Source organism: Typopeltis vanoorti, chromosome 15, assembly GCF_054136105.1.
Source record: "Typopeltis vanoorti isolate ZY-2024b chromosome 15, IOZ_Tvanoo_1.0, whole genome shotgun sequence".
NCBI classification, from domain to species: Eukaryota; Metazoa; Arthropoda; class Arachnida; order Uropygi; family Thelyphonidae; genus Typopeltis; species Typopeltis vanoorti.
The window spans coordinates 109,515,645-109,529,187 of NC_143563.1; the positions used below are offsets into that span (position 1 = coordinate 109,515,645).

General features: G+C 37.4%; 1 protein-coding gene and 1 non-coding gene across 2 annotated transcripts in view; one reads left to right on the forward strand and one right to left on the reverse strand.

The window, feature by feature from the left end:
- The first annotated feature begins 298 nt into the window (after positions 1-298).
- On the forward strand, positions 299-369 carry TRNAG-GCC (transfer RNA glycine (anticodon GCC)). Its single transcript has one exon. It is a non-coding gene; the product is annotated as a tRNA-Gly (tRNA).
- Positions 370-3,458: 3,089 nt separating this feature from the next.
- LOC150099071 (protein transport protein Sec61 subunit beta-like) overlaps positions 3,459-13,543 on the reverse strand; it is a 45,424-nt gene continuing 35,339 nt past the window's right edge. The window contains exon 4 of the mRNA XM_090405272.1: positions 3,459-3,592. Within this exon, the coding sequence (XP_090261398.1) occupies positions 3,505-3,592 (88 nt within the window). The 3' untranslated portion in view covers positions 3,459-3,504. The remainder of the gene's footprint in view (positions 3,593-13,543) is intronic.

Genomic DNA, 13,543 nt, shown 5'->3' on the forward strand with positions numbered 1-13,543 from the left:
TATATAAATTAAGGAGTAGTGGCCCTAGAACAGAACTCTGAGGTACTTCACAGTCACTCTCATTCTCCTAGAGACCATACACTATTATCTGGTGTCTGTCATTCCCCCCTCCCCACACACACACACAATCAATGCTACCAGCTTCATATCCATACCCATTTGCTCCAAGTTTTGTAATAGTTTACTCATGTGGTTTTCTGTCAAATGCCTTTGCAAAGTCCAGTAGTATCATCGTGTAGCTATTTCCTTTATCCAATTCCACTGTAATTTTAATAAAATGTGAATAAAGTACTAACGAGCATCGGTGGTTCAGTGGTAGAATGCTTGCCTGCCACGCGGGTGGCCCGGGTTCGATTCCCAGCCGATGCAAGTTTTTTTTGGCCTGCCTGGTTGGCCGAGTGGTTAGCGTATCCGCTCTCCAGCCAAAAGGTTGTGGGCTCGAATCCCGCCGTGAGCATGGATATTTGTTTGTGAAAAATACTAGTGGTGATGATGGGCGATAGGTGGCATTGGTGTAGATGATGATAGTTGCGGTTCGTTGAAGTTGGTGGAGACAGAGTTGTAGAGTAGGTGCCCTCCCTCGATTAGTCTTTGGACTCCCTGGAGGTGTTATGTAATAGTAACTTACTAAGACAGGACCTACCTTTTATAAAGTTATGCTGCCCACTATAAAGTATCATATCCCTATCTACCCACTGTTCGCTTTTACCTTTAACCAACTTTTCCAATACTTTAACTACTCCCAATATATTAATTGATCTGTAGTTTGCTACCTCTGTCTTCGAGCTGCCTTTATGCTATGAAACTATCCTACCCTCTTTCCACTCCCCCATGGAACTCTTGCCAGAGCTGAGACTTATCTTGGACACCTTGATTAGAGGCAATGCCAATTCTCCTGCATATTTTACTGTGTTTTAATATAATGTGAAAAGAAACTGATAGCAACTTTCCCAGCAGCTAGACTCACTAGCTACTGGGAAAGTATCCAATGAGTGCCACTGCACAAGATTGATGGTGGTAGAATGCAAATGTCAAACTAAAAAGTACATCATATATAAAACTGGGTAGATAAGGATATATTGGTGTAGATCAACATGGGAATGTTAAGAAGCACTTATTTCAGTATTTTGCTTACCTTTTAAAATAAAGTGACAAGAGCAGTTGACAAGGGAAAAGGATATGTTGATGTTTTTGTTTTTTTTTTTATTTTGCAAAAGGCATTCGGTAGAGTATCACAGGATAAGTATATTTAAGTTAAAGTGTATGGGGTAGATATAAGACTAGTGAACTGGATTGAAACTGGCTGTACAAAAGATATCAGTTGTGTATGGTGCAGCTGTATCAAGGAAGAGGAAGGTCACAATTGGAATTCCACAAGGATCAGTACTGGGACCTTTGCTTTTAACCCTTATGTCAATGATACTGTCACTTGGTTATATGGAGATATTCAGTTATTTACAGATGAAAGGGTTATTAATATTAATAGTGCTGATGTGGTATCACTTTCAAAAGTTTTAAATAAGCTGAACAGATTGGCAAATTAATGGGGATGTCAGTCTAATGCAACTAAATGTAAAAATCTTAAAATTTTGGGATCTGGTGATGAAAGGAAGCATACTCTACTGGTGTATCTATGATAGATACACCAGTAGATACACCAGTAGATACTGGTGTATCTATCATAGATACACCAGTATCAGGCAAATTTTGCACACACTCACAGCAAAATATTAGAGGGAATATTGATTGGCTGTTACGACATACAGAGCAGAAACCTGCATGTCATAATAGGCAATATACATTAGGAAATAACAGATAAAATGCAAAACACAGAAAGAAGAATGGAAAGATGTCTGCTAAACATAAGACTCAGAGATAAAATCAAAAATGAAGAAATAAAAGCTAAAACAAAATTTTTAGATATTGGATTAGAAAGAAATGCTTTGAAACAGAAATACTTTGAAAGAAATGGAAATGAGCAAGGCACATCACAAGACTCAAGGATAATAGATGGACAAAAGCTTTACTGAAGTGGCAACCAGTGGTGGCCGGTGAAAATTTTAAGTGGGGTGGCTGCATATACAAAATAAAAAAAAATTATTTTTTTCCTAATCAGTAACCAATTTATTAATAAATAAATTTACATATTAAAAAATTGCTTTATTAAAAATATTTCACCCTCACTACGAACAAACACCAATAATAAAAGTTTCGTGTCTCACAGAAATAACACATGCATGCATACAATTTATCTGTAAGCGACACTGCCCAAACCAGAAGTGTTGAAATCACTTGTAACGTGCAATGACAAGCACAAACAAATATCGACGAGTCTAGCTGCAATTGGCAGAACATAATAATTCTGACACTGCGTTAGATCGCAGTGCATTTGTTTTGTGTAACGAGAATTGAAAAAATATACCATAATTCTTTTCATATTTTCAACAGTGACACTCATCATAATTCAGTCTTGTATCTATAATAAATAAATAATTATATGTTATTTTAACAAAATAAAATAAGATTCACAAAAAATAGTTCACCCTCACCACAAACACGTACCAATAATCAAAGTTTCATATCTCACAGAAATAACGCGCGCAAACATACAATTTATCTCTAAGTGATACTGCCCAAACGAAAAGTGTCCGAATCACTTGTAACGTGCAATCACAAGCGCAAACAAATATCAGCGAGTCTAGCTGCAATTGGCCGAACGTGATAATTCTGACACTGCATTAGATTGCAGTGCATTTGTTTCATAATCTAAAGCGTTAATCGAACAATTCCAATTATTCAGTCAATGTCAAAACATAAGCTGTAACCTTTATTATGTGCATTTATATAATGTTGTAAGCATTGTTATTATTTATAAACACAAACAAAATTTAATTTTTGCCCTTGGGGGTGCTGCAGTGTTGCAGTGTTTATGTATGAGCTGTCACTGGTGGCAACCATATGAAAGTAAAAGTTCAGCTGGAAGACCTGAAAGAAGATGGTCAGATGATATAAGAAAAACAATTGGAACGCTTTAGCACCAACAACCTCAGGATAGAAACGGATGAAGAGAAAGTACCTGCAGCCTATGAACTAAAACTCAAATGAACTATTATAAAAGATAGAAGAGGACCTATTATTTTATATTAGCAACATGTGCGGAGCAATAACTGAGAATCAATCAATTAAATAGCAGACGTGTCACGTAATTTGATGTGTCGCCTGACTGAATAATAATAAATACTTGTTTCTATCATTAAATACAATAAGAATAGTTACTGCATTTAATAACTTAATAAACAACTATAACAGTTACCAGTTTATTGTCAGTTTCAAAAATCAAAAGCAATAAAATTTTATTAAGTCCATACCTAAAGAAAACAATGTACAACTATACAAATGATAAAATACAAAATACAAATAAGTTACTTGTTTGAAAGAGATTTTTATATAAGCTGAATTCTACTTGTCTTATATAAATTTAATTCTAGTTGTCTTTAATGTTGTTTATGATCTGGTATACTTTTCCCAAATGTGCAGCAAAAACACTGTTGCAATGAAGACAATGCTCATGACTAGAACTGGCACAGGACCACTATAAAGAATTTCAATTTAAAATGTATAACTATTTAATACTTATTTTTTACCAATTACATTAGTTTTTCTTTCATGTTTGTATTTATCCTAAAAATAATTTGAAAGTGATAAGGATAAGGCAAAAATAGCAATGATTTTAATTATATCTTCTTTATTATTAACATCCAACTACATGGAGTCAGACTCATTATGGGCATTACGCACTATCACACACAATGCTCATCCAACCATGCCTTAAACTGTTTCAATGCATCCATATTCACAACAACACAGTGAGCTAATGCATTCCACTCACCAACCATTCTCCATGCAAAGAACCTACTCCTCACTCCTCTGCTCACACCCTCCTTTATACAGTTTCCAGAGATGGCCCTTTGTTGTATACCTCTCTCTATTCTATGAAAAATTTCTTCCATGTCAATCTGCTAACCCCTTGACTAACTTATTGATATATCAATCATATCCCTCCTCTTATTCACAAAGGCTTGCAATTTACATTCTTTCAATCTGTCTTCATACTCCATATTACAATAACCACTAACCACCTTTGTGAGCGTTCTCAATCACTTTCTAACATATCCTCGTCACCATGAAAACCTAGTGACAAAATCTGTGCACAGTGATCCATATGAAACCTTACGCAATGCTATCATAACCTCTATCTCTGCACGTCAGGATCATTCTCCTGATGTGGAGAATCCTGCACATCAGGATCCTCCACAACAATGCCATTATCCGATGCGATGACTTCAAAACTTATGCAATGCAACCCCTGAATTTCAGGTTCTTGTCCACCACCACTCCCGGATTACTCATCTCCTTTACTTCCTTTAAAATTTCCCCACCAAATACCTTGCATCCCATTGTTGCTTACAATTTCAAAAAATTACACTTTGCGACATTGCAAAGTGTAATTGTTTTGCATAATTTTTGTACAATTGTGTGGTTTTTTTAAGGATTTTAATGTCTCGGTATTGTCTCCATGTGTGTTGATTATATTTGACATGGCAACTGCCAGTTTCACTAATACACCTAGCCCTTTCCCATTTAAAGACATTATCATAACCTACTTGATGATTTTGTAGCTTGCTATGCATGTGGTATGTATGTATGTATGTGTGCATCCTGTTGTTTAAAAATGTGTCAGGTGAGAGACAGAAATGGATGTGTGTGTGTGTGCACAAAATGTAGGTAGTGGGAAGCTAGGAGACAAGAGTGTCTCGATTTCAGGATTTTGTAGCAGCAAAGATAGTGATTCAGAAACTGGTGATTTTCAGTTTGTGGATGCCAGTAGTGTGTTTGAGGTTGGAGAGAATGTTAAACACATACATATAGATTTAGCCTTGGGTTAGTGGATAGAGATGTTTGTATGATGGTCATGATTGTGCTTGTGAATGCCAATTGAAAGCAGAAAACCAGAACTCCTGAGAAAGGAGATGGAAGGAATAAACACCAAGTTGAGAAGGGTGAATGAAGATCTTGGAAAGATAGAGGTTGGCTAGTTTGAGAGGAACAAGAGTAGGTTTATGACAATGGTGTCAGAGAGCAAGGGAAAGAGGAAGGTGAGAGAATCAGAGAGACAGGGGAAGAGAGACAATTGCAGTCATGAGAGTGAAGAAGTAAGTCATCAGAGAGCAAGGGAAAGAAGAAGAGAGAATGGGAGAAACAATGAAAGAGAGGAAATTGCAGAAGGCCAAGAGTGTGTGGAAGCAAGGGAGAGAGAGAGAGGAGGAGGGAGAGTGGGAGAGAAACAACAGAGAATGGAAATTGTAAGAGTCAGGGATGCCAGTGAAAGAAGGATGAATGAATCTGTTCGGCGTGTCATGTATGGAGATTCGATGATTCAAGGTGTGTAGAATAGTGTCAGAGAAGTGCTTGTTTAGCAGGACAATAAAGAGTGTGGCAATAGCAGTGAAGAAGGGTGAAAGTATGGAGGAGATGATGCAATAGTTGGGCCAAATGACCTGAGAGGAAGTGGGAATCATGTAGCACAAGATTTGAAGCTGATGTTAGCATTAATGCAGGAGAAACGTGTCCGAGGAAAGATAGTGAGTGTGTTGCCCCAGTATGATAATGTGAAGTGAAGGAGAATAGCAGCGATGACGAATGAGATGATAGCAAGAGTGTGTCGGAAAATAGGTCTGGAATATGAGTATGTATGGGGTACATTTGAGGATAGAAAAGAGCTGAATGCAAGGACACATTGCATTTGAATGCAGAAAGGTGTAGGAATTTCGACAGACTGTTGTTTTCTGGGAAAGTAGAATTGCACAGTTGGAATGTTGTAGGAATGCCTCATGTGTGGGATAGTGACTTGAGAAATAAGAAGGTGTACACTACAGTACAAAGCCAGGTGGAAAATGACGAAAAGTAGTAATGGCTGCATTAATTTTTCTGCATACAAATGCTAGGAACATTAGGAATAAAGGGAATGAATTTGTGGCATTGACTGACTCAACCTCTCCAACAGTTGTTGGTATTAGTGAAACTTAGTTAACTGATGAGGTTGTTCTAGCAGGGATAGAAATCAAAGGGTAAAGCATATTTCAGAAGGAAAGGGAAGGTAAAAGTGGTGGTGGTGGAGTGTTACTCATGAAATGAGATGAATTGTGCATGCTCAGGGTGGAGATTCTCAGTGGAAATAACACTAATGGCTTTGAGAGTATATGGTGTGAGATATTTAGTGGAATATTGCGGGAGACCAGGAAATATAGATGGTGATGAGCAGGAAATGTTTAGGCAAATTAGTAAATTAATGCAAAGCAAACAATAGACAGAGGGGACAGTACACAGTAATTAGAGAACAGAATTTTTGGATTTCTTGAGGAATAACTGTCTTAGGCAGATGCAGTGAAGGGAACACCAAGATCAAGAGTTTTAGATTTGACTGTGACTGAGATAACATACTTTCCCCCTGTTGGTGAGAGTGCCCATGTATTCCTAACTTGAAGGATGAATAGGCATGTGGAGGTATCAAAACAGAAGAAAGTTATGTGGGGTTATAAGGCAGGTGACTATCAGACTTAGAAACCAGCTTGCAGCAATACATTGGATGCAAGAATTTGAAAGAGGGGACATTAGTGCATGGAAGATACTTAAGAAAAAATTGTTTAAAACAATGACAGACTGTAGACCTCAAGTGAAGGAGATAAAGCAATTTCGTGTCAAATGGATGAAAAAGGAATAAAAGTGGAATTGCAGAAGAACAACAGATTATGGAAGGCATATAAAAAGAGAGGTGGAGAGCAGTTGCATGAGGAATATAATGCTCAGAAGTTGAGGAAACAAGGGATTTGGGGATGATCGTAGATAGAGATTTGAAGTTCCAATGACATATTGCAAAGGTTGTGAAGACATCTCAGAGAATTGCGGCAATGCTGAGGAGAACACTGACCACAAAAGATAAATTTGTGCTTTGATCAGAGCACATCTGGATTTCTGTGCTCAGATCTGGTCACTGGGATTTGAAGGGGATGAAATAAGCTTGGAGAGGGTGCAGAGACAGATAATAAAAATGAGATCAAGACCTGTACAACATTAATTATGAGGATAGACTGAGGGCATGCGGATTGCATAGTTTGGTAGATTGAAGGCAGGGGGGGGGGGGACACGATCAAGACATTTATGCTGTTCAGTGGTTATTATCATATTAACACTGAGGAGATTTTTCATATGGTAGAATGAGGGTCCATCCCTGGAAGTTGCAAAAGAAGTTGGTGAGTAAAAGGGTAGGAAGTATTTTTCATGGAGAGTGGTAAGAGCATGGAATCGTGTGGACCTTCCACGATGAGTCTTGTGATTCCATGGAGGTCAGGAAAATAATAATAATAATTATATTCTGCATTATGTTTTCCATATACTTGCATATAAACCTTTGCTCACACTTGGATCAAGAATATAATTTGTTAACTGTAATTGTAACCAAGCAAAAATACACTTACATCTTTAATTTAAAGCCACTAAAGGGTACTATCAGCATGCAACATGTAGCCTCTCACAGTCAAGTCAATGCCACCTTCCTGAAGTATAGCTTGTTTCCACAAATGGAACTCTGGCATATATAGCAAGTACTGATGCCAAAAGGTATACCATCTCTATTTGAAGTAACTGCCAAATTCTAGGTGGTAAATGTTCTTTCATTACCTGGTGAAATACCATCAACTTGTTTACTGGAGATCTGAAGCAACTTATCGACATGTTTTGTCTTCAGAGCAAGGACATGAAAAATACACTGAAAGGACTAAGTGTTTCCCCATTCCAGGGTGCAACAGTAAAATGGTTCTTTCAATCCAACTAGTTAGTGCACAGGACTAAACGTGATAGTAATGAATCTGGACGCTACCTGATCAGCTAGTCATAAGTCCTACTGTCACCTACTCTGCTGGTCTGTGCCTAAAGGAAGTCCAAACATGATGACATGCAAGGAGAATGGTCAAGACCACACGTAGTCAAGAGACTGGCTTTCCTCCATGTGGACAATATGTCTGCAAGTATTTCACGTTGCATTGTGTGCCTCTACTCTTTAACTCTTCTCTCTAAATACAATGAAGAACAGAATACTGAAATAGGATTATACTGTGAACTGCAAGACATCTCCCACGAAATATAAAATAAAATAAAAATCCAACCAAAAAACAAACAATCCTTGAAAAAAAAAAAAGTTCCATATCCACTGCACAAATATTCACAGCCTCCACAGCAATTTAACCAATGTGCACCACCATCTAACCATCTACAGCAGTGTTTCCCAACATGGGGGCATATGCCCCACAGGAGGGCAATTTGAATATTTTAGGAGGCAATTAGAAAATGATGTTGCATTCATCACCTCATCACCGATGTAATCAAAAAATCACAATCAACAATAAATTATTGATGTTACAACCCTGACTTTCTGAGAAAAAAAGCTGACCACACTAGTACAGCAGTCAACATAAATACTTGGCAGCATAAGTGTGTTAAGGTTAGATCACAGCATCTGTCACCTCTGAAAAGTAAACAGTGCCACTTTGTGCATAAAACTTGAACATGCAAAAATGTTTTTTATGTGACATTGATACGGTAAAAAAGTTCCTCAGAAGATAGAAATATAAGATCTGATAATGCTAGTCTTGACAGTAACAAATTCATTTGGAGGAAAATTGTAGACAGGAAGATAGTAATGATGTAAATTTTCATGATATACTATCGTATCCTGTACTCCCCTTTAGGGTCCATGTTAGGAATTTGATGATGATTATTATTACTGACACCTCCAAGGAGTCCAAAGGCTCATCTAGGGAGGGACCTACTCTACAACTCTCAATCTCAAAAAAAAACAACTCAAAAAGCACCAACTACACCAAACAGCATCATCTACACCAATACCATCTACTACCTGCCAACACCACTAATATTTTCACAGACAATCACAAATATCCATGCCCAGAGCAGAATTTGAACCTACAGCCTTTTTGGTTGGGGAGCGGGTACACTAACCACTCAGCTAATCAGAGGATAAAACTGCTGACCATGTAAGACTACTGCTTCACAACGATGTCACAGGGGAATTGCCTGAAAAGATTCATGGAACTATTTGATATTCTTAGTGAGTTTTTGAATGACAAACCTGAAAAAAAACTCTTACAAACAGTTGATGGTCAACCATTTGTGAGTTATTTGACAGATATCTCTGAAAAGCTGAATATGTTAAATAAGCAACTGCGAGGAGCAAATAAGACCCTTGTTGATGCAAAGGCTAAGATATTTGGCTTCATTATATTTCTGCAATTTTGCCAAAAGAATGTTTCAGCCAAAATATTTCACTAATTTTATTGGCTAAATAGGTGTGAGGTGGCTGATGCTGCTGTACTTGCTATTGCAGATCACTTGAGCAAAATGGCATGTGATTTTTATGACAGGTTTTCTGATTTAAAAGAAATTGATTTTCCATCTTGGAGAACTCAGTCAATGCTAGTGCACTTGACTGTTGTGGCCATGCAATATCAAGAGGAATTCTCAGAAATGTAAAATGATCTGTCTATTAGAACTTTACTCAACATAAAAGGAACAATGGCATGGCTTTGTGACAAGAGAGAAACGAAATACCCAAATTCAACTAGTTTTGCAAGAAAATTACTGTTGCCCTGCCCATCGTCATATTTAGTTGAATGTGGCTTTAGTGCTGTAAATGACTTGTTACTGAAAAAAAGAAATCATCTAGATATCACAAACTGTGGGAATTTGAGATTGAAATTGACTAAATTAGTACCTCAAATAAAAACTCTTTTGCAGCAGACATCAAGCTTCAGGATCACATTAACTTGGATTTTATTTTCCCGAGTTAAGTTTGATTTATGTTTTATAATATACGAAGTGTAATATAAAATTTATATTCATTGAAGAAAGTCAAATTAAAAACAGTTTTACCTATGTTCTTTTTTTATTTGAAGTACCTATTTATATTACACTTTTTCAGAACTTGGTTGACTATTATGCCAGAGGGGACATCAAAATCTTTGAGGTGTTGAGATGGGGGCATGATCCAAAAAAGATTGGTAACTAGTGATTTACAGTCATCAAAAATCAGACTTATTATTCCTAGCTCTTGGTGGAGTTATACTGAAAGTAGCACTTGAGGTTATACTGAAAGAAGTGGAAGAAGCAAAGATCTTGGAGTGATTGTAGATAGAAATTTGAAGTGCAGAGGGCATATTGTAAAGATTGTGAAAACATCTCAGAGAATTATTAACATCTGACCATGGAGTCACTCATCATGGGAGGTACACAGTATCACACAAAGCACATTCAACTTATTCAATATGTTTACATTCACAACACAGTAAGGTAATGCATTCCACTCACCAACCACACTTCATCCAGAGAAGCTACTCCTGACTCCTGTGCTCACACCCTCCTTACACATTTCCCAGAATGGCCCCTCATTCTATCCCCCCATCTCTCCAATTCTATGAAAAATTTCTTCTATGTTAACCCAATAATCCCTGACTAACTCATCTGTATCAATCATATCCCCTCTTCCTATTCACGAGGCTTTGCAATTTACATTCTTTCAATCTGTATTTATACTCCACATTCCAACAACCACTGACCACCTTTGTTAATCCTCACTGGATCCTTTCTAACATATTCTCATCACCATGAAAACCCGGTGACCAAATCTGTGCACAATAATCTATATGATGCCTATCAAGGATACAGTGGAATTATAACCTCGTTTTTCTGCGTGTCAAGGACCTCCACATCATTGTCATTATCTCATGTGATGACTTTATAACATGTGCAACGTAGCCCTTAATTTCAGATCCTTGTCCACCACCAATAAGAGAACTCTCGTCTTCTCTATCTCTTTTAAAGTTTCCCAATCAAGTGTATACTCTTCATCCCATCATTGCTTACCAAATTTCAAAACCTTGCACTCTGCCACATCAAACTGATGGTTCTGCTTACCTGCCCATTCATTCTGTCTATGCATATCCAGTTAAACCCATAACATATTATTAATCTAAAATGTCTACAACAATGGCTCCAATACAGACCACTGCATCACACAACTAGTGACTTTCCCATTTCAGGATACTGCACCCCTATATACAACTCTGATACTTATTTGACAGTAAGTCACAGATCCAACTCACTAGTCCCTTAACTAATCCCAGCCATTTCAGTTTATTAAACAGCTTGTCTGGCAGTCTATCAAAAGCCTTACAAAATCTAAGTATACCACTGTATATGAATCTTCCATTGTCCGAAACATTTGTACGTTATATTGGTACGTAAGTTGATAAAACATGATCTCCCTTTAACAAACCCATACTAACAACCACAGAAAATGCTGCTATTATCAAATCATTTCTGTATGCTAGTTCTCACCAATCTCTCTAATACCTTAATCACAACTCCAGATACACAGATTGACTATAATTTGTAGCCACAGCATTATTATTATTATTATCCTAAGAACCCATGCAGTAAAAGACTCATCTAGGAAGTAGTTTCATCATACACACGGTGATTTAAACACACTCAAATTCTCTGCAGACACCACACTCTCAGACAAGGCATTCCAATCATTCCCAACTCTGCATGCAAAATACCTGCTTCTCACTCCCCTGCACACACCCACTTAGTTCTCCTCTGATCTCCCACTGCTTGCTGTAAAACCTCTCCAACACTGATCCCATAACAACCCCTTACTAACTTGTAGATCTCTATCACATCACCCATCTTCCACTTATCCACTAGACTCTGTAAATTGAATCTCCTCAACCTTTCCTCATATTCGACATTCCAGAAATCAGAAACTACCTTAGTAAGTCAACTCTAAACCCTGTCTACCATCCCTTTGTCCTTTTGAAAACTAAGTGACCATCTGTGCAGACATCCATGTGTGGCCTAATCAAAGCCTTATACAATGGAACAAGAATCTCCTTACTTCCACAAGTCAGCGTCCTCTGCATCTTTCTTAGAATTCTTTGTGTTGTCCTCACAATTTTGGCAATGTGTCCCATAAATTTCAGATCCCTATCCACTATCAACCCCAAGATCTCTTATATCCTCCAGTGGCGGCTCGTGGCTTGAAATCATGGGGGTGCTGCAACTTTCGAAATACACACACACACACACCCTGTAAGTACAGTGTGTGTGTGTGTGTTTGGATAAAATATCAAAATTATGGTAAAAATTAAAAAAAAAAAATTAAACATGAAAAAATATTGTTTATTATTGATAAAATTATACAGTTCAGTATGATTCAAAATTACTTAAAAATAAAATCCATTCCTTTAATTGTAATTAAAGGAATGGATTTACAATTTTTGAACATTACAATTAAATCCTTTAATTGTAATGTCCAAATATTTAAAGAGATGGAGTAAACACGATAAGCACTACGAACACTCTACTACTGGCGCAAACTGCATATAAACAACAGTGGAACTGCGCGACGGACAGTGCCGCATTACGCTAATAGCTCGCATCTCACTTTTACGTGCATATCTTGCGCACGTAGCAATAAGACAATGTGGTAAACACAGTGCTGCAAGCATCCTTCGCCCTCCTAAGTGCTACAAGATGGATTTTTATTATTTTTTTATAAAAAATAAGAGAATTGTATAGGATTGTTGATGATAAAATTAAATATCACAAGCAAATATAAATAAATTAATAAATATATTTATATATCAAGAATATCCTGTACATTCCTTGAGGGTACATGTCAGGAATTTAATGATGATGATATATCAAGAAAAATTGGGGGTGCTGCAGTTCTGTAGTGCCTATGCATGAGCTGCCCCTGTTCCTCCACCTCTAACAGTATATCCCTACCAAGCATAAATTCTACATCCCATCTTTGTTCCCCAAATTTTACAACCTTATATTTTGCAACAATGAACTCGCATCCCCATTCCTGTGCCCATTCACTCAATTTATTCAAGTCCTCTTGTAAGGCGACAACATCTCTACTCTTCATAGTTCATCTCAACTTTGCATCTGCAAATAACGTAACATCCCCATTCAAATCTTTGCCAATATCATTAACATACAGGTTAAACAGCAATGGCCCTAAAACAGACCCCTGAGACACACCAATAGCGACTTTCCTTTTCCTGGATATCACTCCCCCATACAACTTGTTGATACCTATCAGATAGCTAGTCTCCAATTCAATGCACTAATCTAATATCCAACCCCATCCACTCTAGTTTGACTATCAACTTATCATGTGGTAATCTATCAAAAGCCTTTGTGAAATCTAAGTATCCCACTGCATATCCCTCTCCTCTGTCCACGGACGCTATCAACTTATTGTAATAAGTAAGTAGATTACTAAAACAAGAACTCCCAAATCTATGCTGTCCATCAAAGATAATACCATTGTTGTCAACCCACTTCTGAATACTAGTTCTCACTAGCTTCTCCAAGAAGCTAACCACAACACCTGACACAC